At 37.5% G+C, this 25,892-nt stretch overlaps 1 protein-coding gene across 1 annotated transcript in view; it reads left to right on the top strand.

Moving 5' to 3' along the window:
* The window catches only part of CCDC178 (coiled-coil domain containing 178), a 105,451-nt gene that overhangs the window by 22,130 nt on the left and 57,429 nt on the right, over positions 1 to 25,892 (top strand). Inside the window, exons 9-16 of the mRNA XM_053467459.1 lie at positions 2,342 to 2,437; positions 3,048 to 3,184; positions 3,810 to 3,960; positions 7,621 to 7,683; positions 8,311 to 8,472; positions 12,882 to 12,995; positions 15,190 to 15,335; positions 19,424 to 19,583. Of these exons, the coding sequence (XP_053323434.1) occupies positions 2,342 to 2,437; positions 3,048 to 3,184; positions 3,810 to 3,960; positions 7,621 to 7,683; positions 8,311 to 8,472; positions 12,882 to 12,995; positions 15,190 to 15,335; positions 19,424 to 19,583 (1,029 nt within the window). The remainder of the gene's footprint in view (positions 1 to 2,341; positions 2,438 to 3,047; positions 3,185 to 3,809; positions 3,961 to 7,620; positions 7,684 to 8,310; positions 8,473 to 12,881; positions 12,996 to 15,189; positions 15,336 to 19,423; positions 19,584 to 25,892) is intronic.

Genomic DNA, 25,892 nt, shown 5'->3' with positions numbered 1-25,892 from the left:
CCACTTTTCAAATGGTCATTTTTTATACTTAACCCCGTTGTATTGAATGCATACCTGGGTACTGTCTGGCTCCGGCTACCCGGAGATCCCCCGCTTGCAGGATGAGATCCAGCTGATGTAGGTGAGCTGTCCTGCCAACTCCAGTGGCACGCCATTTTCGGAGCAGAAGTGGGCAGTGTGTGTGACGTGTAGAATGGGTATGATTGAATGTCTGGCATATATGACTGCGCTCTATTGCGAGAAAATCAACAATGTTGTGTTCAAATATCTGTAAACGTTTGTATTAGTTTGATAAAATGAAGTAAATTGTCTTTGCTCTGAGTTAAGTATTCATCATGACCTCTGTCACGGAAGCCTCCGTACCATGGGCTCCTGGAGGGGACTGAGTGCCAGCCTCCTTCCTACAGACTATGGGCCCTGGTGCGGAGTGCCATGTTTCCCCAAGTACAAGAGACTCTAAAGACTGTGGAGCTCAGACACAGATTTGTGGCACTTGCATTTTGGGAGGGGGTTTATGTGTGTGGTGTTACTCTCCATCGGGTCAGGACAGAGACCTCTATAGTCAGAATCTGCTGGATCTGATATCCAGCAGATTTCAGCCAGAAGTCAGGGAAACACCCGTGATTACCATCCATCCGTGGTTAATAGCTGGTGTCCCATTCGGGGTACGGGGCGTCCCTTCACAACCTCACCTAGAAATATTCTGTTCTAGTTCTGTCCTTGGAATACTGTATTCAATAAAGGGCCGGGGGGGGGCTATGTCACGCGACTGTGTGATACAGTAAAAATTCTAACTGTTCTTGACAATGAAAAATATCTGCAAGTGTAATTATACTTTTGTTTGCATTAGCACATTAGAAGCTTAAATCGCTGTGTAATGTTTATGTCTTAAAACATATGATAGGTTTAGGGTTGAAAGCAATCCAGTAACCCAAGACGTATTTAGTGCCTTAATAAGGAGCCACTGTAGTTACAAATGATTGGCTTACATTTTTTATCATCTGGCTGTAAAAGATAAAAAGCAGCTACAGCATCTTCTGTGACTAAAAACTAATTTAAATTAGGGCACAGAACAAGAGGCATTAAGTCCAGTAAGCAATCATTTCCACTTCACGGTGGGCCTTTTTAAAAGCTTTAAAAAAAAAAAACAGAAACTTTTCAGCTGAATTGCACAAAACCATGTTTTCTAAATGAACAAAAGAATGCAGTTTAATGTAAAGAGATGATGCTGGAAAATAAAATTGATAGTTTTGACAACTTGTGTTCTATATATTAGCAAAATACATATATTGCACAAACCAATCAACTGAAGGGCCATTAGCGAATGTAACACATACGGTAGCAATAGCTAAAAGTGATTATTAGACATCGAGTGTCAGGTGCAAGAGAGTTAAAGTTCAAATACGTTGATGAAAAGTATGTGGTCACCTGACCATCACACTTATATGAGCTTGGTGGATGTCCCATTCCAAAACCATGGACAGTACTATGGACCCCCCTCCCTTGGGGCTATGACATCCTCCACTCTTCTAAGAAGGCTTTTCACAGGATTTTGGAGCGCATCTGTTGGAATTTTCTGCACATTGAGCCAAATTATTATTTGTGAGGTCAGGCCATGATGTTCAAAAAGAAGTCCTGACTCCCAATGGGCATTCCAGTTCATCTCAAAGGTGTTCAATGGGTTTGAGGTCAGGGCTCTGTACCGGCCAGTTAAGTTCTTCCACAACAAACCTCTGTCTTTATGGAGCTTGCTTTATGCTCTGGGGTACAGTCATGCTGGACTAGAAAAGGGCCTTCCCCAAACTGATACCACAAAGTTGGAAGCGTAGCATTATCCAAAGTGACTTTGTATGCTGTAACGTTAACATTACTCTTCATTGGAATTAAGGGACCCAGTCCAAACCATGAAAAGCAGTCTCAGACCAATATCCCTCTTCTACCAAACTTTACAGTAGGCACCACGCATTACAGTAAGGTTATGTTGGCCTCCGCCAAATCCAGATTCACCCATTCCGTTTGCTTTCAAGTCTAATCATACCATACAAAAAGACATAGCGCATATGTATGTTTACCTATCTCATTTTATTTGCAATTTATTATTTTAGAAATTTAAAGAATTCCTCTCCTGGTGTCATACTTTCTTCTTTGTTGCAACAGTCCTACTAGAATTGTCCTTTTAGGTATTTACCTTAAGTTTGTAAAATTTCATCCCAATGTTGTTTGTCTAGAAAAAGCTTTTTTTGTATCTTGAAAGTACTTTGATGACTGCAGACCCAATTTTATCACTGCAATGCGATTGATTGTTTATATATATTTACGTTGGAATTTTATTTTTTTTGAGGTAGTTGAGCTTAAATATGAGTTGGATGACCAAGAAATGAAAACCAAAGAATTAACAAATGTATATGGCACACTACTGAAAGAAGATGAAATCACAGTAAGTGAAAATGTAACATTTAAAGGTATATCAGATAGCTTATCTTTAAGCAGGGCTTTTATAAGGCAGGAGTCCAGAATGAAATCTGCAGGAGTGATCCAAGGAAAACAATCAAACTTGAGAGATTTAGATTTGCTGTTTTAATAGAAAACTAATTGCTGGGAAATAGAATTTCAGTCACACCACATATATTAGACTTCGGATTGGTACAAACGTTATTAAATTTGTTAATTTGTGCAAATGTCTGAAAATGAGGAAGGTGCTCCAGTGAAACACGAAGACGAAGGAGAAGGCTTAACATTTTTGTGTCTCTGTCTCCCTACCTCTTTCCGACAACTGGTTACACGTCTTTTGTTTCCGAAAAGCAGTCCCGTAAATTTTGTCCGAATTAAAGGGGCTGGAAAACAAATCTGTTGAACAACTAATGTCTAAAACTAATGGACCAAAAATGAAACAAAGGGTTCGTCCATGTCATTTTTGGTCCACATGTACATGTCTAATGTATGTTGTTAGTACCCCAAATGGTAGTTATGTTTTTGTTAGGTTGATGTATTTTGAAGCCCTACATGAGCTATTCATTTATAGTTCACTTTCTCTTTTTCTGTAATAGAAATCTGACTATAAGTCTCAGTTATTAAACCTGGAAAATCTCCTTCATAACAAACTTCATGCACTGAGGGACCTGCAATACAAAAACAAGACCCTATTGCTGGAAAATGAAGATTTATCAACTAAAATTAGAGAATGGTAAGTGGGTGTTATATATAAAAAAGCGTCGGCAGATAAGAACCATTCCGCCCATCTAGTCTGCCCAATTTCTGAATACGTTCCTTAGCTGGGCTTATGTTATATCTAGAATAGCCTTATGCCTATCCATGCATGCTTAAACTCATTAACTGTATTAGCCTTTACCACGTCTGCTGGAATGCTATTCCATGCATAGCCCTCTCAGAAAAGTAATACTTTTGAATTAGAGGGGCAAAGGTTTAAAAGTAATATCAAAAAGTATGTCCTCTTATTTATTTTTTTCTTTTAAATATTCTCGGCTGTAGGCCGTCAGACTACTGTGATGTAACACATCAGGGCTTTGACAGGATGAATGACAGAGCTCTGTTGCTAGGCAACCATATTATTTCAATAAACCTTTTAAACACCGTTTTTAACCCCTTCACGACAAAGCCCATACAAGAGATGGAGCGTTAAGGAGAAAACTAAATGACAATCAGATATTTTCAGAGGCCCACTAGGTGGAACAGCAGCTTTAATGATGTAATACAGTGAAATACATGGGAGAGAGCTATTTAAACCTTTACCACACCACAGGTTGCCAGTTTTCTAGCAAACACAAATTCTGATTTTTTTTCTGAAATAGTTCAAAGGCTAGAAAGAAACACAACGCAGACATTCAACGCATGCAAAAGAATGTTGCTAAAAATGAAGATCAAACCCTTAAGCATGCGGCTAACAAGGCAAAGTTAGCAGACATGGAGGAACAAGCGATTAAAGAGGAGACGCGTATGAAGGTATTAGGTTATTCTATCCTCTACTTTGCTTGCTTTTCACAGCGTTTACCTCAAGGACAGAGAGAGCTATAGTGGGATTTGCCCTTTATAACGCACTTAATGCATTGAGATGGAACCTGTGATGTCATGGTGACTCACCCACATCTTACTGTTTGTTGGATCATCTTCAAGGACAGGGAGAAACAGACGCTCACAGTCAAAAAGACAAAGCATGCCACGCAGCGAGAAAGCAGATAGACACATACAGGCAAATACAGTACTGTGCAAAAGTTTTAGGCTGGTGAGAAAAAAAAAAGTGTTATAATGTAAGAATGCTTTCAAAAATAGACATGTCAATTTATTTTTTATCATTTATGAAAATGCAAAATGAGTGAAAATCTAAATCAAATCAATATTTGGGGCGACCACCCTTTGCCTTCAAAACAGCATCAATTCTTCTAGGCACACTTGCACAAAGTCTGGGATTTTGTAGGCATATCGTTCTAAACATTTACACCAAATATGCGCCAAAATTTACTCTAGCTATTCTCAGCACAAATTGCCTTTACAGGCTGTCCTTTATACCAGTGAGTACAGGTTCATTTGTTTCCTGTCTAATAGAAGTCTAAATATTCATTTTCAGTATCAATTTTCAATAACATTGTGCTATTTTCTTTTAGAAAAGATTTATATTTTTTGCATACTGTAATATTTCCAGGCAGCTGCGTATTAAAACACATACATGTGGCTATCTCTGGTATCTTAGCACAATTTGCCAGACAAACGCATTGATTCTGTGTCATACTGCTTGTGGTAAACAGTAGAATGACTCGATCTTAATAACCCAGCCTGACACTGTCTAATAAAAGCTGTGACCCCGTCATGCTGTGGATAGAGATAACATACTGACGTAGACAAGCTCAGAGAGTAACTATGCTAACAAGTATTTACAGATTCCACAGCATTCCACAGCCTTATACCTCGAAAAAGAAATGTGATGTCATCAAGAAGCATTGTCACAAACAGGATACATTCCATTTACAACCACAGATCATTTTATTTACGTTATGTACGTTAAACATGTTAAAACAGATTATATATGAAAAGAACAACAGCAATGTAGACATTTTGCTTTTGATGACCTTTCCTTCAATAATAACACTGTCATTTAAAATAATTTATAAATATTTACTGCCTTTTGTATGTTTTTTTGGTGGTAGGAACTTTGGATAAGGATGTTGTTTTGAGTCTAAACACTGGATTCAGCTAAGGGGGGATTTCTTTTCGTACACAGGAGACTTATTACTAAGAGGAGCCATAAGATGGCAGTGCTGCTTTAAGACATTTCAATAACCGTTTTATAGGCTCAAGCGATTTCCTAAAACAACTAGAATTCAATGATTTCCCTATCACGGTATCCCACGTTTTAAATTTATCCACAAGCAAAGTAATGTTTTTTAGAAATGGTTAATACTGATAAAGAATTAGAGGCTGCAAAACAAAAAGAACAATTAATTAATGAAAAGGCTAAATAAAGATGTATCTACACAATCTTGACCATCACCCAAGAGACTCCAGCACATGTGAATGTGTAGCTACATTTCTCCAGATACTTCTGAGATATTATTATTTTTTTTAATTGATTTTTTTTGTGGTTTTTGCTTTTCTTTTCTTTAGTTTTAACTGGGTCCAATGTAACATTTTAACGTTAAAACATTGTGGTTTTTTTTTAATCCTGTCTCATCAAGCTATAGGTATGGCCCAATTTATCACTTTTCTTATTAGTTAAATAATATCAAAAATAGGAAACGCAAAAAAAAGTCTAAGATTGCAATTCTCGTGTAAATATTAACTTGGCACTGGTTTAAATGAACAATGTTATTTTGCCTTTTTTCAGTGGAAGTTTCCCATTTAATAAAAAGAAATGCTGTTCTTTATGTTCTATTGCGGACTAGTTTACAGATTACTTATCACATTGCTTGCATGTTTTAAGTTCACCACGTCCACAACTTTACGGGAGGGAATCACCCATCTGACACAACCTGTTTTTACTTCACTTACATATCCCACAAATAGTTATATGCCAAACGTTAGCCATTTGCATGAAGTGGGTTAACACCGATTTACACACTGCTTCATTATGGCCAGCGTGTATTTATGTAATGCCAGTTGGTACCACTCCAACATGAAATAATATACTTATCTTAAAACTCTCTGTGTCTTTGACTTCCTAAATGTGTTTACTTTTTCAGCAAATTAGACTCATAATTGGCTAATCACTGTACTTGCAACAAATCAGCAAAAATACGCTACTGTAATTTTTTTTATTGTTATTTAAAGAAGTAATGGCATTGCTTTGGCAAATCAGCTGTACACTTGGCTCAGATATATTACAAGAAAATGTTCTATTAAATTGATATTTTTAAAACATTTCTGTTTAACTTTAAATTAATTTATTAGAAAACCACACAAGTCTGCTCATATAAAACATTATTTTTATCTATAATTATATAATGTATTGGCATTCCAGATAAATAGATGGATATGTGTGTGTCCCTTTTGTTTTTGAGTTTCTACTTTTAGTTTATTTCTCAGAAAACAAATGTAAACATATACTCATCATGTGCACAATATCTGCATTCTGTCCAGCCATTGGACTAACCATCTAGTAGAAAAAAATGTTCACTGGAAAAGTGGATTGGTATTTTTACAATATTTCGCATATGGCACACATTATAAACATATAAAAGAAACATATTAAGGAGATCATAAGATACATATTCTTTGAAAACGTAAAACTCAAAAGAAAAATTTCCTTGATGAATACTCTGTTGTGCTATCCCTAGCCCCTTCCCCCAAAAAAATTATATCAGGGACTATTTAAGCTATCATGTTATTCCTGTACAGCAAGGGCAAACAGCACAGTACGGCTTTACAGTACAATTCTGGTTCTGTGCCTTTTTTGCTCGTAGATTTTCTCTATTGTTGATGCTTGGGGTGGTGGATCTGCTTCTGTCTTCCTGACTAGTTGTCTAGTTGGCATAAATAAAAGCCTCACGAGAGCAGACAGAGCAAGTCTAAAGATTTTGATGTTGGAAGCCAGTAAGGAACCTGCTTCATTCTCCTAGCCAAGACCGAGGCACAGACCTCTTACTCCCTTCAGTAGATTGCTGTGAGTGAGGACCCCTCTCCCCAGTAGAGGCAGTGGACTTCATATTTGTTTTCTTTTTGGGTGTTGAGCTATATTTTTTAGTGGCCTTAATGTTGCAGGAAATCATAAATATCCACATAGCTGTTGCCGATGTCCTTCTCTGGCTGCTGTTGTCTGGAGTTTTATGTATCAATGTTTACAAAACGAAGACGACCAACACGGCTTCCATCAGACTCTTGCAACATTTGGTACAACGGTGTAAGACACTCGATCCCTTAGATAAGTTTATCAAGAATGCTGAACCGTTCAAGATGTAGATCAGGAAAAGTGCATTCCGCTTTCGGGGAAAATCTTTCCTTTTTATCAGACTTATCAATCTTGTATCAGTTTCTTGTTTTGAAGTTAAGTGTCCCAACTTATTATAATCATGCAACTTATTCACTTCTTTAACAAATTATTCTTAAATCTAGCAAGATAAAAGTCTCATAATCTGTTCTTGTATTCATGTTTTTTTTTTTTCTTTTTTTAAGAACCTCACTGACAGTCTAAGAAAACAAATTACAGATGAAGTGAGGACAAGTCAAGTGATACAGGTAAATGATCTCAGTTTGTATATCAGGCTCTGGAGTGGGGTAAAGGAGGATATCTGACTTGTGCAATTGTTTGATGGCAATTGTCCCCATGCAGCAACTATATGCGTAGCAATCATTATCTCATTGCAAACGTACATATCTACACATGTCAAACAAAATACAGATACCTGAAGATGATGAATTGGGCCAAGGGTGTCTAACTTATCTAGTTTCAGCAATTGGGACTAAATTAACCTGTTACAGGTGGCTGTAGCTGAATTTTTACCAGGGACCCTAGATATTTACATTCTTGTTTTGTGTAGCTATCAAAGAGACAATCTAATGTCCCATATAGCCCCACAAAAAAGGAATGCATATTAAAATACTTTCCAACTTTAATATGCAATTTTTCCTGCCACCTCCCCCATATTCTGTGGACGTGTGCGGGTCTCATTTACAAATAATTATATGACCAAAAAACAGGTGAATCCCAGTGTGTTTCTGTTAGCATTGGTGCATCTTAAGACTGCCGAGAAATTACAACTGAAGATTCAGGTAAAATGTCCGTCACTGGAGTTTATCACAAACCATTTACTTTGCTACATTCACTTTTGTGTGCGAACTGTGACTTTTGCATTTTATCAACAGGCTAGGATGTTTGCAATGGTGACCGAAATGCAGCAAAAACAAAGGGAAAACAAGAAAATCAAAGAGGACTTGGCAAAGTTGTTAAAAAGCATTGAAGAACCTGTGGCAGAATTAGAGGCCAAAGTCGATGCATTAAGAGTTTTCCACCACAAAAAAGCAGAGGTAATTGTGTGAATTTAAAGTTTATAAAACATTAGCAAGCATGTACCATTTTTTAATCACTACATTGTGCAAGAAGTCCTTGTATGCAGTGCATCTGGATTAACCACTAAAGGCTGAGTTGACAGGAGGGTGGTGGTTTCAGCTCCCACATTTCGCTATTTCTTATAAGGGACCAACACTGATTTCTCCAGTAAGAAGAGCTGAGCTGACGCTGTATAAAGCATAACTCAATAATAATAACTGAATAAATCTTACTGATTTTACTATACATTATAAAGGGCTAGCCAAGCTCTTCCTGCAGCAGAATATAGTTGGGGATAGACTTTCATGATCTATAGTGAAGTCTGGGAACTGAAATCACAACTCTTCCTCTAAGGTTATATGTATTGTGAATGAAGCACAGAGGTTCTTAAGCTTGAAAAGGCTTGCCCTCTTCTTATCAGTATGTCTTAACATGTACATTTTAGTATCAATTTTGGATTTAGTCAACTTTAATGCTATATTTGTGTTTTCCCCCTTTGTAATATCACTACAGAATCTGCTTAAGGTTCAGAGAGAAAACATAATGTGATAACAAAGGCAGTTTTGTTTTTTTAACCCCCGGTATCACCACTAGGTGGCGTGTAGGAATGTGGAGATAACAGGTGTGAGACCTTCTTAAAACATGAGATACTGTATCTGAGCATCAATGTACTTGAAAGACTTATGTCTTTTTTTAATCTTATTAGCTATATTAAGGTGCGAGTTTATATTATATTAATATTGAGCTGTAACAAGATTAGACCGTTTCCTTTAAGCTGCAGTCTGGCGCAAATCATCCTACCCATTCCTGCCTTAGCGTATGCCGAACCGAGAAGTTACTTAAAATGTACAGCTACAGTTCCTCCTGGCTTCCCAACCCCCCTTACTTCTCGCAAAATGAAAGGTGGGATTACCACTCCTGGACCAAATACAAAAAGGAAATATATCATTGATAGCAGGGTCTCGCCACATACTTTTAACCAAATTAAGATATTTTATACTGAATAAAAATCTGACATTTCCTAATATATTATTTAATGGATTAATATAATCATATTATGCTGATTTATTTGTAGCACTTCTTGTTATATCAATATAATACAGGAAGCAAAAACTTGAACCTCTTGTCATAACAGTGAAAACACTTTTCCTTTTAATCGATAGTTCCTCTTTATTAACGTTTTTCTTTTTTTTTAAAGGTGTAGGCAACTGTTTATCAAATAAATGTCAGAAATGTCATCACAAGTTGTCAGTTGTCATATCTCCAGTTTTTAAAGCATTTTGAGATGACACTGACTATTATCTCTTTTATAGCCTGCTTTTATAATATGTATATAACACTATATAGAAGATCCTTAAAAATGAACCGCAAAATAGTGGTTATCCCGGAAAATGATGGAGGTTTATGAAAAATCTCATACATTTGTATCTATATCATACGTTTTTATTATATTTAAATATATAAATATTTTCTCGGTGAAGCATCCAAGCTTTTTCCCTTACAATTATTTCTAAGTGAAGCCTAAATTAATAAACGTGTTATTAATACATCCACCAGGAAAGCTGAGGTTTTATAGGTTGATTAGTATTTATTTTTTTATGTAGTGCCACCATATTCCGCAGCTCGGTACAAATTACAATACAGTTGCTTTTATTTTGAACCTGTAAATTGGCCTTTACCTTAAATTCACGTCATTAAAAATGATTTTTTTTTATTTTCATTGTGAGAAATTCAGTACATTTTGTATTGTTGCGGACATAAATATAATTCAATGTCAATGTGTTCAACAGCACAATCCATCACTGGAAATCTCTTGTTCCCTCCTGATCAGGGGGCGCTTGTGCTTCCACTGATGGAGGCAAAATTGGCTTAATAATATTTATCAATTACTATGATTGTCATACAATTTTAAATCTGAAATAGCGTGAACATTTGCAAATTGCGTATAATGGCCAACTGCTGCCCATTTTTTTTAGTTTTTTTATTTAAATTTGTTTTATAGTTTTTGTTTTAGGGTATGACAGAATCAAAAGTAACCCTCTGGGCTGTAATTTGTTGGAACTCAGTTTCAACTTGCGTCTGTCAAGTTGCGTTTACTAGACTCTCCTGCAGATTGCATGCGGGTTGTCTTTAGTGAGTTTGGGATTTTCACTTTGTCCAAGTTGTGTGTTTTCTGTAGGAAACTCAAATTTATAGCCACTCACATGTGGTCACTGTCTAGTGAATAGAACCCATATTTTTCACCTCCATTAAAACCAGGGCTCGTTGTATTGAGCACCCTTTATTTTTTGGCCACCGGGTGCTCATTAGTATTTCTCAACAGACCCAAAGCGCACTGTAATGATTAGTACTTCTGTGAATATATTACGTATTTATTACATTACTTATTTAGTATTACAGATTTATACCCTGTAAAGTTCAGGTTATACCGTAGTGAAGGAACAGAGATTCTATAGAGGGGGCGAATATACAATTATCAATCTGTTAATCTTCCCATCAACAGGCTGAATAATCTAAAACGTCATTCAGCTCTTGTGCTGTGGGCTTTTCTAACGTGAGAACGGGATGACACGTTAGCGTTGTTACAATAGAGCCATTTCTAGTTCCCCCTGACTTGGGCTCTGGCGTGAGGAGGGGTTTGCAGAGCATCCCATATATCACTAGACACTACTAATGAGTCAGTGTGCAATGGCTGGCAATTAATACATGTTTTAAGCGAATGTGCTTGCTGAGTAAGGACGTGGCTGCCTTGCCACCTTTGGTCTGTAACAAATTAGCCCTGAGGCAATCATACATCACTTTAGTGTCTGCTTAGCAGGAAGTCATCTGCATATTGTAAGATAATTACCAGCCGAGGACTGGCTCATAATGACCTGGCTGATAAGTTCCATTTTACATATAACACATTTGTTGCTGTGGCGTGTGATATGTTTTGTAGTATGGTCTTATATCAGTCAGATCCCTGTTTGTTAGTGCAGTTTACACGGCACACTGCTAGAACGGATAGGGCTTACACACAGTATATGCTATACTATTCCTAGGTATTTGCAGGTTTATTCAAAACAGTAAATATACTAGAAATTAAGCTAAAAACCGACCGTTTCCATATTTTCTTACAAGCTCAGACTTTATGGTGTTCATAATTACATCAAAGTGCTCCATAGTAATGAACTAGTGTTTGTACATTGTAGTCTAACAGAACACCCTAAGTGGGGAACTATATGGCGATGTTCTGCAGCTTGGCTGACCCTACCTAATGTCCAGTTACATCGGTGACCTTTCCTCTTTAATAGTAAAGTGGGAGAACTGAAACCACAACTCCTACAAGGCTTCCTGCCAACTCTTCCTTTAATGAATAGACCACATTGCGATTGTTGCTTAACGCAATCATGTACTAGCCAGGTATTTTGTATGCTTAATATTAACTACTTTTCAAAGTTAGAAATGTCTCATATGTAGTTTTATTTCAAGAGGACTTTGTTTCATTGGTAATGTCAGTGAGTAATGTTTTACGCCCACCCCTTAGTAAAATATAGAAGTAAAATAGGGACAATGACTATATCATTAGTCTTAGAAAGTAAAGAGGTGGGGAGCAGAACATGGATCTCTGTCCTAAGCTACCAGTCAAATGACTTTCTATAAAAGTGGAAATGAGTATTGAAATAAAAAATTAAGGCCAATGGGCCCTTGGCGCAAATTCAGAACAGTAACATGAATTATGAGAACGTAGTTGTGCTTTTTACACAAGTATGTAACCTGTATGTAGCTTTTTTACACAGTGAAAAAGAAAATGTTATCGTACCTTAGGTTACTTTGGATGGGGTGGGCAAGGCACAAATTTCTATTATATTATTTCTAATATTTTCAGTATAATTTGTAAAATTGCCTTCCAACATAAAGCATATTACTGCTAAAAATGTTTGAGACAGATCTTTAGAGTTATAGAGAAATATCACACGTAGTATGAAGCAAGTGGTTGGTATATACATTGTAATTGGACGTTCAGCATCTATATCAGTGTAGTTGTGGCACCATTAATATAGTCTATCCCTTCACGATTTGAATGGTACCCATTAGAAAGAGAGGTACCCACCTATGTTAATAGATGGAGCACCTATCTATCTTTAAGTGCCATCTAAACAAAGAAGCCTGGTTTACTTTCTCTGTCAGCTTCCTAAAGCTGATGCCAGTCACCCTTCTCCCCCTGTGCCTGAAGCATGATTAATGCATAGTATTTCATTGCCTTTAATTATAATATGATTTTGTTATAAATTCATTTAGGGTCTGTGTCTGATTATGCAGTTTTTTTGTTTAAGTTTATCTAAGGAATTGTGAAATATATGTTTCTTTCCCGAAAGCGATTTTTACACATTTCAGTCATTTGTAGGACCTGAAAACCATGCAGCTGATAAAGCAGAAATACGATGAGAAGTTCAAAGAAACAAGTCTTCAACTAGGGCACAGAAAGAACACCTTGGAGCAACAATTAAGTGATACACAGGTGATGAGTTTAATGCGTATAAGTCAAATTGGAACATATTATATATGAATCTCAGGAGTAACCTGCCATTTCTAGTCAGTTGCCTTGGATGTATATAGTATTTTTCATGTCTTGCTTGACGTAGTCTATTAGATCCATAGCCTTAAGAGAGGGTAAAATAAAAGGCAAAATTGGTATTGGGGTCACTGGAGAGACTGCTGTTCTGTTCACTTGCCAAACTCATGTGGATTGCTGGAGGGCTTGAGAAAAACGATGGAGAAAATCAATAAGGAGAAAGATTTCACATATAATTGAAATGGCTTGCTTATTACACTTTTGCTCAGCAGATGGCACCTTCTTGTAAATGATAGGTAATCCCAACCACTCTATTAGTTACAATATTGGAGCAGCTACAAGAGAATTATTTGTATCCGTTTCACACTGTGGTGTTAATATGTCAATATGGTTCGCGAGAGGGAGTTCACATATAAAAATCCACTTTAATGCCAAGTGCTGGTATTTTTTATTCTTTGTTGTGGGTTATTGAAATCGAATTCAATGTTGAAAGTGAATTAGTATAAACTGTCTACCTTGGAAAATGCAAATTATATAAAGGTAAAGAATTGTTCTAATTTTTTACATTAACTTAATGAATGTAAAAGCAGATGTATAGTTCAACACACCTTCGTGCGCTGTTGTAAAACTGCATCAGACTGAGGAGGAAAAAGCACTAGAAGCAAATGAAAACTAGCTCCCAGTGCCTGTAAACATACAAGCTTGGTTATGTGTGCATTCAGAGGGACCTGGGACTTTTGATCATACCTCACAAATGTCCCTTGTTAGGACCCAACCCACCCTGTCTCCAACCCTTCACCAGTTCACCCAACTCACACAATACTGTGGTAGCATTCACTGACACAGGACTTTCAACAGTCGACTATGTGTGTGTAACAGTTGGCATAAGACGATACACTAAAAATAATGTGTCCAAGTCGTGTCACTACATAAGACGTAAGGCAATCAGAGTGTGTCTACTACAACAGCGTGCGTCACCACATCCAAACGTTCCATAAAGCCGCCACTAAGCCTTATCCTTTGGGAAATCTCCTGTACCTCTGTTTGTGCTATATAGTGTCCTGTTCTCCTCAATCGACTCAGTCACCGAGTGCTGAGGCTCGTGGCATGTAAAAGTTGCCAGCGCTCTGCTGATTCCATAGCTGAAGAGTTCCAAAACTTCCACTGGCATTAATATCAGCACAGTTTGCCGCGCAGCTGCATGCAAGCCTCCCATCACCAAGTACAATGCCAAGCGTTGGATCAAGCGGTGTAAAGCATGCCGCCTCTGGAAGCTGGAGCAGTGGAAACATGTTCTGTGGAGTTACGAACCACACTTTTCTGTTTGACTGTCTGATGGGCAAGTCTGGGTTCGGCAGATGCCAGGAGAACGTTACCTGCCTGACTGCATTGTGCCAACCGTAACGTTTGGTGGAGGAGGGCTGATGGTATGTGGGACTATTTTTCAGGGCTTGGGATAGGCCTCTTACTTCCAGTGAAGGGAAATATTAATGCTTCAGCCAAGTTATTTTGGATAATGCTACGCTTCTAGCTTTGTGGGAACAATTTGGGGAAGGCCATTTTCTATTCCAGCATGACTGTGCCCCAGTGCACAAAGCAAGGTCCATAAAGACATGGTTGGATGAATTGTGTGGAAGAATTGACTGTGTCCTGAACTCAACCCCATTAAACCCCTTTGGGATGAACTGGAACGGAGATTGCGAGCCAGACCTTCTCATACAGCATCAGTGCCTCACCTCACATATGCTCTACTTGATGAATGGGCAAAAATTCCCCGAAGAAACACCCCAAAATCTTGTAGATAGCCTTCCCAGAAGACTGTAAGCTGGTATGGCGACAAACATTGGACCAACTACATTTTAATGTCTTATTTAGAATGCAATGTCATAAAAAGTCCCTGCTGTGGTAATGATCAGGACGTTTCCCTATACTTCTGTCCATATAGTGTATTTTGTATGACTCTGGTTATCTTAGACTTCTTCTGCCGTTTGGAATTTTCCCTGTTTTCTTGTATTGGATTGTTACCATAAGGGCATTGATTTGATTTCATGTTGGTTTTTTATGCTGTCAAAACATTTAGAAAATAATATTAATTTGCATTTTTTTTAAAGATGTATCTGACCATATTTTGATTTTTCAGGACCAGTTATTCCAGGTTTCTGAAAAGCTAAACTACACTACAGAACGCATAGAATATTTTAAGAATACAACACGTGATTTAGTGCAGTATGGACTTATAGTTGGAAATGGTAAAGAAGCATCAGCAAAAGAAATTGCACTGTTAAGGTACATGATTTTGGATTTTATTTTCATAAAACCAGCATCTTGGTTTGAATGTAGAGTTATACAATTTATTATTGTAATTAATTTGTAGTAATAGTAGTACCATTCTGTTAGCTGTGTTTAAGTGGCTTTATTTTGTTGTTATTTAAGTAAAGCATTACTTATACCCTTTAATATATTAAACAAATAACACATAAAATCAACAGAGACACTTTTAGGAAGAGTTTTTCATGTTTTTTTTCCCCTTCAGTTTGTGGCAGCAAACAGGGGTGCGCATAGGGTTAGTAGCGCTTGGATGCAGTATTTCATTTATACTCCATGGTAACTAAAACACATACACATGTTAACATGCAAACTTACTATGATGATACATCAGCAAAAGATACATATAGATATACACATACTATCTACAGTGGATATAAAAAGTCTACACACCCGTTAAAATGCCAGCTTCTTGTCAAGTTAAACAATGAGACAAACATAAATCACGTCAGAACTTTTTCCACCTTTAATGTGACCTATAACGTGAACAATTAAATTGCAAAACAAACTGAAATCTTTGATGGGGAAAAAAACAATCTTGCAATAACCTGGTTGCATAAGTGTGCACACCCTCTTATAACTGGGGCTGTGGCTGTAAAGCATTAGGTGTACCACGGAACACCTGGGAAGTACTGGCTGTGTGCTACATGTGACAACAATCTCCCGTATTCTTCATATGAATGGGCTATGGGGTAGAGTGGCAAGACGGAAGCCTTTTGCAAAAACAAACATCAAGTCCCCCAAAAGCACGTGGGAAAATGTGTTATGGTCTGATGTAACCAAGGTTGAACTTTTTGGCCAAAATTCCAAAAGGTATGTTTGGCGCAAAAACAACACTGAACATCACTCAAAGAACACCATACCCACGGTGGTTGGTAGCATGGTGGTGGCAGCATCATGCTTTGGGGCTGTTTTTTTTCAGCTGGAACCGGGGCCTTAGTCAGGGTAGAGGGAATTATGAAAAGTTCCAAATACCAGGCAATTTTGGCAAAAAACCTTCAGGCATCTGTTAGGAAGCTGAAGATGAAGTTCACCTTTCAACACGACAACGACGCAAAGCACACATCCAAATCCACAAACACATGGCTTCACCAGAAGAAGATTAACGTTTTGGAATGGCCCAGCCAGAGCCCAGACCTGAATCCAATTGAACATCTTTGGGGTGATCTGAAGAGGGCTGTGCACAGGAGATGTCCTTGTAATCTGACAGATTTGGAGCGCTTTTGCAAAGAAGAGTGGGCAAATAACGTCACGTCAAGATGTGCCATGCTAATAGACTCCTACTCAAAAAGACTGATTGCTGTAATAAAATCAAAAGGTGCTTCAACAAAGTATTACCGTATTTGCTCGATTATAAGACGACCCTGATTATAAGACGACCCCCCAAAATCTAAATATTAATTTAGGAAAAAAACAAAAAGCCTGAATATAAGACTACTCTATAGGAAAAAAAGTTTTACTAGTAAATATTAATTCATGTAAACAATTTTTTCATATTTAATAAAAGCTATGATTGAGAAAAATATATATTTTTTTATTTCCTTTTATTTGCCAACCTGCCCCCCCCAGTTATGCACATCTGCCCCCAAGGTTGCCACTCTGCCCCCAGAAATGCCTTAATCCCCCTTTATTTGCCACTCTGCCCCATGATGTGCCTTTTAACCCTCTATATGCCACTCTGCCTCCAGAAATGTCTTATGCCCTCCTATATGCCACTCTGCCCCATGATATGCCAGAGTGGCTTATAGGGGGTTAAAAGGCATGTCTGGAGATATATATATATGGAGATGCTGGAACCTGGGGATGATAGGAGTTTGAGTACAGCCTCCCTATGCCATGCTACCACCCCCCCTTATACATCCATGCTATCACACACACACTCATTCATAAACATAAATACTCATTCATTCCATTAATCACACATACACACACACGCTCAAAACCCCCACCCCCTTACCTAAACTGCAGATCTCCCACTCGCAGACTTCTGCAGGGGCCCGGCTGTGCGAGCAACTTCTCTGGCCCCGCCCCCAGAGGAAGGAGGGGGAGGCAGAATTATGTGACATTCTGCTAGCTTCCTGCTGCTAATAGAAGAGACGCTGCTTGGGACCAAAGCACCGGTAAGCAGCCTGGCCCCAGCAGACATTTTTTTGAGGTCTAATTAGAAGACAACCTTTGCATTTGCTCTGAAAAAAAACCTCGTCTTATAATCGAGCAAATACGGTAGTTTAAAGGTGTGCTCACTTATGCAACCATAAGAGGTTTTCTGAGGTTTTTTTTCCCGTCAAAGATTTCAATTTGTTTTGCAATTGAGTTGTTCATATTAGGTCACATTAAAGGTGGAACAAGTTTTGATATGATTTATGTTTGTCTCTTTAATATCCCAAGAACCTGGCATTTTAACAGGGACGTGTAGACCTTTTATATCCACTGTACCTCCTCTTCTTCACACCACTAACCCTAGGCTGACCACTGGTACTCTAACATTATACACCAACACCCACCCAAACATTCCAACATCAAAGTAGAATACACACACACCCATGCTAACCCCATACACATATACGCCAAGAACTCATGCTACCACAATATACTCACACACGCTAACCCCATACAGTAATGCACACACTCACCCTAACACAATACCGATACACTTGCACACATTATCTCCCATCATCCATGCAGCGTGTGCAACTCTCCCTCCCCTCCCTCTTACCTCGCTCAGAGCCCTGTCTTCATAGCATCCATCTGTGCAAGCTGCCGTGCTGCTGAAGTTCCACTATTGTGTGGTCCTTGCTTGTTTTTCAGACACATGGGTGCCATGCATTCTCCTTGGCATACGCCTGCCTGAAAATAGAAATTATGAATGAGACAAATCTGGCACAGTAGAGAATTATTTCAGTGTAGGGATTTGGCATTCAGCAGTGCTGTGAATGGTGCTTCTATTGCTGTGTTTAGTAAGAAGTGTTACATTTAAACCTCTTATCCCAGATGTGGTGATCAGTAAAATTCCTAACATTGGAACATTGGAACATTTCATTATTGAAGTTCTATGGGTAAAGGTTACTCCATGTCACCTGTAGCAAATTCAGTACATTATGGGTGTTACTAGATTATGGCATCCATCCCCATTGACAACAAACACACATTTCCCAGCACTACACCGCTTTGTAGGCTGTATTCTCCTGCCCTGACATTACTGAGACTTTATTCCTCTGTATCTTCTCAGAGGATTTTTTGGACAGTGCTAAATGTTCAGTTACATATGTTTCCTCTATTAAAGGTTCATGAATTTAGGCAATAACAGCAGTATTATATCGCTTGGCACTTCTAAAGCAATTTCTAATGATGGAAAAGTATAGCATTTTATGCAGATATCAGCCTTGGCATGGAATGCATTCTGTACTGCCCAAAATTGCATGTCTCACTGTTTTTGTTTATATCTTTTGCATTTTCGTTTACATCTTTTGTATCCTTGTTTAAAAACCTAATACTGTTCTATAGTTTTAAGGTGCATCCGGTATACTATATTTCAAGCCTTGGCACATCCTGTGTCATTTATGGCATAAAGCTAGCCTATCCTCTTGGTGAAACAAAGTAGAACTACTTAATAAATTCATGTGTAGCCAGTCTGGGGAGGAAGGTCATGATTCATATGTCAATTGTTCACTTTCTATTTGCTGCACAAACAATGTTTGTCTCTCCTATTATTACTACATTGTTGTTTTTTTATTCTGGATTATAATGAAGATTATTTTTTTTATTATGCTGCCACCTGTGGGTTTTTTCCTTCTGTTTATTCAGAGTTTGCAAACTCGCCTTTTAGAGTTGCTATGAAAAGCTCTATACCCAAAAACCAGGGAAGGTGTTTCAGAAACTGATTAAAATCTTAATTTATAAACACATGCTTTTGTTTATTTTTTTTATATAATTTACCTATATAATTAGGTTTTGACATACATTCCTGAATCATTCTAATTTATCTTGATGATTTTGCACTTATATGAAGGTACTTTTCAATAGTTTTCTCCATATTTCCCCCTGAATAGGGAAGATTATGACATACTGGAACATAAGCTACAGGATGTGAATGATATAATAATACAACTACAGAATGAAATAGATTTGTGCAATTCCCGCGTGCAAACTGGAAAGGAGGATTATGAAATACAGATGCAGAACAGACGAAAGACCCTCAAACAAAGCAAAGTAAGAAATTCATATGCTGTCTAAGTTAAGCTGATGTACTTTCTCACCTGCTGTGTATATAAGAGTGTGTGAGATACAGTATAGATACTGCACAGAAGGTTTAGACAGGTATGATAAAAAAAAATCTGTACAGTAAATGCTTTCAAAAATATTCAGGTTAATAGTTTATTTTTGTCATTTTACAAAATGCAAAGTAAATGAACAGAGAAAAAAAATCTAAATGTAATCAATATTTGGTGTGACCATCCTTTGCCTTCAGAACAGCACTAATTCTTGTAGGCATTTAGTGTACGATAAAACAATTATACCAAACAAGTGCTAATGATCAACAGTTTAACATGTAGGTTGAAACAGCCAACCTCACTAACAAGGTGGACCCTGGTACATCTAGTGAAGTTTGGTCAGAAGTAGCCAAAAAAGCCAAACCTGACATGGAAAGAAGGCAAAGTGACTTAACTATAAATGAAAATACATTGACAGGGTGCAGAAAATGGCAGCAGGTGCTCTGGACTGATGAGTCACAATTTGAAGTATTTAGCTGTAGCAGAAGGCAGTTTGTTCCCCAAAGGGCGGGAGAGTGGTTTCCGGCAACAGTGAAGCATGGTGGATGTTCCTTGCAAGTTTGGGGCTGCATTTCTGCAAATGGAGTTGGGAATTTGCTCATAGTTAATGGTCTCCTCAATGCTGAGAAGTGCAAACAGATACTTATCCATCATATACATCATATATCATTATCCATCAATACCATCAGGGAGGATTTTGATCTGCTGAGTTCCTAAAAAAATCAAACAAGCAAAAAAATGGTGTGCAAGTGTACCTAGAAGAATTGATGCTGTTTTGAAGGCATACATGAAAGGGATTTTTTTAAACATATCTATTTTTGAAGCATTCTTACTTTACAGCATTTTTTCACACCTGCTTAAAATGTTTGCACAGTACCATATATTCAATCCTACATCTTAAATCCTGCAGTATATTGAAAAAAAGCAAAACAAAAACTCAAAACATAAAACGCTGATGTTTAGTATCAATACACTTTAAGGTACACAATGATCAAAGCCGATTCTGATTTCAGATAATATTTGACAATATGTTAATTTTTCCTGCCATATTGAAAAAATACAGGTGTCAATTCTACCCGTGTTATGAGTTTCCTATAAAACTGTCTGACGTTCCCAAACCTTTCAATTTATACACTCACCCACACAATGGACAGTTTGTCAATGTATGTATTTCATTATTCTGATCAATACTAGAATCTTTTTTGTTGATTGTCTTTTTAAACGGTAGTCAATCCAGTGTCCTTCAACAGCTATAGATTGTGTATTTGTTCACATTTTTTGAATTATACTGTGATTTCAATTTGTATAACAGAAGATATAGCAGGTTAGCGTTAATATACATGTTTCACATGCTCTTCTGCAACATGTGTATCTCTCTTATTTCAAATTGTCTCAGCGGAAACAATTTGCAAAGTGGAATTGTCTAAGACAAAACGATGTTCAATTTAACCTGCTACAAATCCTTGATAATTATGTTTTCTAATTTTTTTTCTGGCCATGCAATTGAAATGAGGTGGAACTGTTATTTCAATGCAATCATTTCCCTTTTTCACCATGCCTATAGGATGTCCTCATTATGCAAATTAAATTCATGATATAATACAAATCAACATATTAATCTGTCTAATAAAACAATATTGCATCTTTACATGCTGTTACTCATGACTCTGTATCCCATACTGAATTTACTAGCTACTCGGATTTGATCTTAAGAGGGTCAAACAAAGATTGTTGTTACAAACTGGGGGAAGACACTACACTTTACTCACAATAATAATTGAAAACAACAATACAGAGTCTTTATTAATTCATTGTCACACACACATAAAACATGGAGAGAACAAAACCAAAAAACAGCATACATGCTTCATGTTAGCAGCACTTAGTCATAGGCAACTCGCCCGGTGATCTGGGGAATGAGCTTGTTAATACTTCTGATGGGAATTACTGTTCGTAAAACCCCTGTATTAAGCATATAGTTTGTATGCCACAAGAGGATAGATGGGCCTTTTCTCATAAAGCTACCAGCTGATTTGTCATGGAGCACCCGTGATAATCTGACACAGACTCTAGTGTGAAGTGGCAGAAATATCATTGAAATGTCAATATCCTTCTACTCTATAATGGAGCTGGTTCATGTAAGCAGAAAAGATCTTACCTTGTGTTTTTTTATGTAGGCACTAAAAAAGATCTCTTGATAAACAACTTTTGAATTGCAATGTACACCATTCCAAAAGGTGCAATAAAGACATGCAAATGCTTTATCCATTTCAAGAGTCATTGCAAAACCAGTGCCTATTACATGTCATCAGATCACACTGGGTGTTGTGGATGCGTGTGCCTCAGATGAAACACAGTGGTTACGTCCTAATGGCCATATCTTGGAAATTGTGCTGCTTCCTCATGACTCTACGTCAGTTTTTTTGATCTCCAGACAGGGGAGCGGCATTTGGTCATGTCCACTCCCTCAAGTCTAGTTAGGGCTAGCCCGGGTCCTATGTGCCACTAGCTCCTCCACCTGAACGATGCCCTGTGTACTGGAGAGGTAGCCTACTCTGGGATGTTACCAGCTATGCCAATTAAATCAGTCCTCCTTGCAAAAGGGCTGCAACAATTGCCCTGGCTAGGAACCTTCCAAGGATGTCTCCTAGGACCTCGTGTCCCCTGTTATATTCTTATGGGCAGGGAGTGGGTGGGGAGTAGACAAGGAGTAGGCAATAGTGAATGGGAGTAAGCACGTAGGTAATCGCAGCTCCCCTGGCCGGAGATTGAAGCTGGAGTTCCAAATTATGGCAATTACCCCATGGATGCTCTAATTGTAGCCACTACCTGAGTTTTTTGTGTTTTACTTGCAGTATCACATATAACTAGATTCATTATTTGCTTTGTATGTGGGTTTTCTGTGCATTCCTGTACTGCTCTGTGTTTAGAACAGTTCACTTTAAGTATGTTGGCTACCAATTGTTCTTGGGCTGCTTTATTTATGGCCATTTGGCTGAACTTACCCCCCTGGCTAGATCTTGTCAGACCTCCACTGTGCCACTGAGGAACATACGGCGTCCAGTACTTCTAATCTGGCAAGAAAATATTATCACACATGACCTTGTTCCAAGGTAAGGTGATATCTGAAAAGCACACCTTTCAAGAACAACCATTAAAGTATGTTCCTAATGCCTGTGTGATCTCAGGACAGTTAATTAAAAATTTATTTCACTTTATTCACATCAAAAGTAAAGCTGGAAGTCGAGGTGGCCTATTTGTACTCATTAAAATACCATTATCACAGCTTTTATGGTGATCTGTGTGAGGGCATATACAGAGGTAGTCTGTTAACTAGAAGAGACAAAGGCATGGAAGTGAAAACATTCCACTGTATAGCTGAGTTTAGATTGTCCCTTTTTTAAGTTACCGTCGGCATACCGCCTCAAGGTCCTTCTGGCAAGCGATCCACTTTCGCCCAAATGCCAAATTGTATGCTTATAAATGCTAAGTGCCGCCATAGAGGCATTGAATACGAAGCTAGTTTACAAACCATTTTGTCTGAGTTATGTTTTATTTTTACATTATTGTTGTGGACAAAAATTGTTTTCCTGGTATGCTTGAGAAAAAATAAAGACAAGAAAAGCAATTACTACCATTTTGGATCATTGAGCCTTCATGCTGTGCTCTGTCAGCACGGCTTGGGTTATCCTGTAGGCATGTACGCTACGTTATGATAATCCTGTTGTAACCAGGGGTGATTATTATTGGCATGGCTGTAAAGTGTACAGGGATGTAATAAAGTCAAAAGTAGATGTGACCTAATTGGGTCAGACAGTCTCTTGGACATTATAAAACATCATTCAAGTTTTTTCTTTAATGTTTTGTTCTATAAACCATCTTTCAAGTGGTAGAATTACGTTTTCCTTAAAAACTTATGCTTGTGTTAATTGTAAAACCCGAATCATATTTTTTTAACAAATGTTTGGTATTTCTATGTTTTTACTGACTTTTTCTTAATGTCTAGTTTTTTTTATATCTCCTGGTACTGCAAGGATCAGTTACTATCATTTGTTTAATATTGTTAAGTGTTACATTAATTCTAAAAAATATTTCACATATTTCCTCATTAAATTTTTTAAATTCTTTTAGCAGTTCATTTTAAAATGTCATAATACATATTTGTGGCTTTTTCTGAGTGTCGAGTATTGCATTACTCATTCCTTAAAGCCATTTAAGTTATTTGCCCATGGCTTGTTGTTTTATGTTTTTCAATAATATATAGTTAAATTATACTAACTCCTCTTACAGCAAACTGTCCGTTATGTATAATATGATCAGAAGAGTCAGATGTTGGATACCAATTCTAGGTAACCTACTCTGGGAATTTCCCAGATATGAGTAACAGGAGCTGAGGATTCCTATTAATTATTAGGTGATAGCCGTTACTCCCCATCTCCATGATCTCCCCATATCTCTAACACCAGAAATCAGGACCTGAGTAAGCACAGATCTCCAGTTCCTTACATGTATTGATTATAGATGGGGCCCCATTTCTTCAGCTAGCATTGATACATGGGGTCGGGCTTTATTTTAGTTGTGTGATTGAACTATGGTGACCAGATACTTATTTGGGATTTAGGGACTGGCAAATGTCCGAGTTTAATGTGCATCTGCACTGATCTGCCTATCTCGCTCTATGCATTTATGTATGGCCATGCAAAGTGCACATATTTAAGTACTCACACTTTGCGAGGTATTTGCATTTTTTAGACTTTTTACAGTTCAGAACATGAACTGTAAAGTGACATACTCAACCTCACACATACACCTGAATATTCACTCAAACTTGCACATATATTTAATGCATTTCATTTAGTTTATTCCTGAACCATTAATGGTCCAGGAATGATATGTGTCATCCTAAACAGAGGGCGTTATTATAGGCATGGCTAAATGTCAGGGCTTTACCAAGTCTTTTTATGTGGCTTTTTATGTGTTGATAGCTGCTTATGTAACTGAGACATTTACTGTATTACACAAATGTATATAGTGACTTTTAAGACTGTAGAACACCAGGATATGCTCATAGCTGCCAAACACTAAAAAGTAGCTTTTATTTATTTCTAAAAATCAAAAGAGAAAAGAATGGTTTGAGTTCCTTGCCTACATCATACACTTAGTCCCCTGTTTAGTTATAATGCAAATAATTATAGATCTGCCTTTAGATCCGTTAAGGAATCAAAGGGCAGAGACATGCGTGCTTCTAGAGCTCTCGATAAGGAAACTGCGGCATAACTACTGACCTTCAACAGGTTGGGAACCGGAGCAGACATTTCACTGGCACATTAAGCACAAAGGCAATACACTCAATCTGACTGCTTTGAAAACTTGCATTCAAGATTAAAACACCATCCATGCACGCATGATTTCACAATTAGATGGAAAGGTAAGGATGTGAAGGAGGGATGCACAGTGACATACAACAAGACAGAGGAATAAAAGAGACAATGAAACGCTAATAAATGTAAGGTAAATAATAACTCCATTATTCAAATGATTTTTTACGTAATTGCCTGGCATTATTGTGGGTGTTTTTTATTCTATTCCTTTTAATTTGCACAAGCCAAATACATTTTAATTTCACAAATAAAAAAAAAAAGATTAAAGAAATGTCTTGATATTAATTCAAAAATAACACTTTTACAAAACATATAGCAAACTATATGTTTTTATGGTACCCACTTAGAATTTTGAAAGAGGTTCCTATACCCTATATCTTCATGGAGTCTTGTGGGCATACGTGTTACAGGCCAAGAGGTGGGCACTTCTAGGGATGGACTGGCAACGAGGGATTGGAGAAATTGCCCACTGGCCCTCCTTGCTTTATATACTTTGGGCCACCACTAGAAACGGTTACTTTTCATTTTGCACCAAGGTATCCAGTGTCAATTCTGGCAGTATTTACACCCTGACTGTATCTTTTACACGGCTTCTGTTTTTGTGTCACATAATAGGTGTTCCCTGTAAACTATATAAAGAAGACAACATTTTACATGACCAAATAATTATTTCTCGGAAGGGTCTGGACATCCAACAATACAATGAGAATGATGCTTCAAATATGTTAAATTTGGTGGAACAATACTTTTACAGGGAACTCTCATATATGGGATAAGTCAATAACTAAACGTAGCAGCAGAAACTGTGGAAAGGTTAAAATGTGTATTTTTATTTGATATTATGTTTTTAAGGGGGAAGTTCCATT

The sequence above is a fragment of the Spea bombifrons genome, chromosome 5, assembly GCF_027358695.1.
Source record: "Spea bombifrons isolate aSpeBom1 chromosome 5, aSpeBom1.2.pri, whole genome shotgun sequence".
Classification (NCBI taxonomy): Eukaryota; Metazoa; Chordata; class Amphibia; order Anura; family Pelobatidae; genus Spea; species Spea bombifrons.
This window is presented reverse-complemented; position numbering and strand designations above follow the sequence as displayed.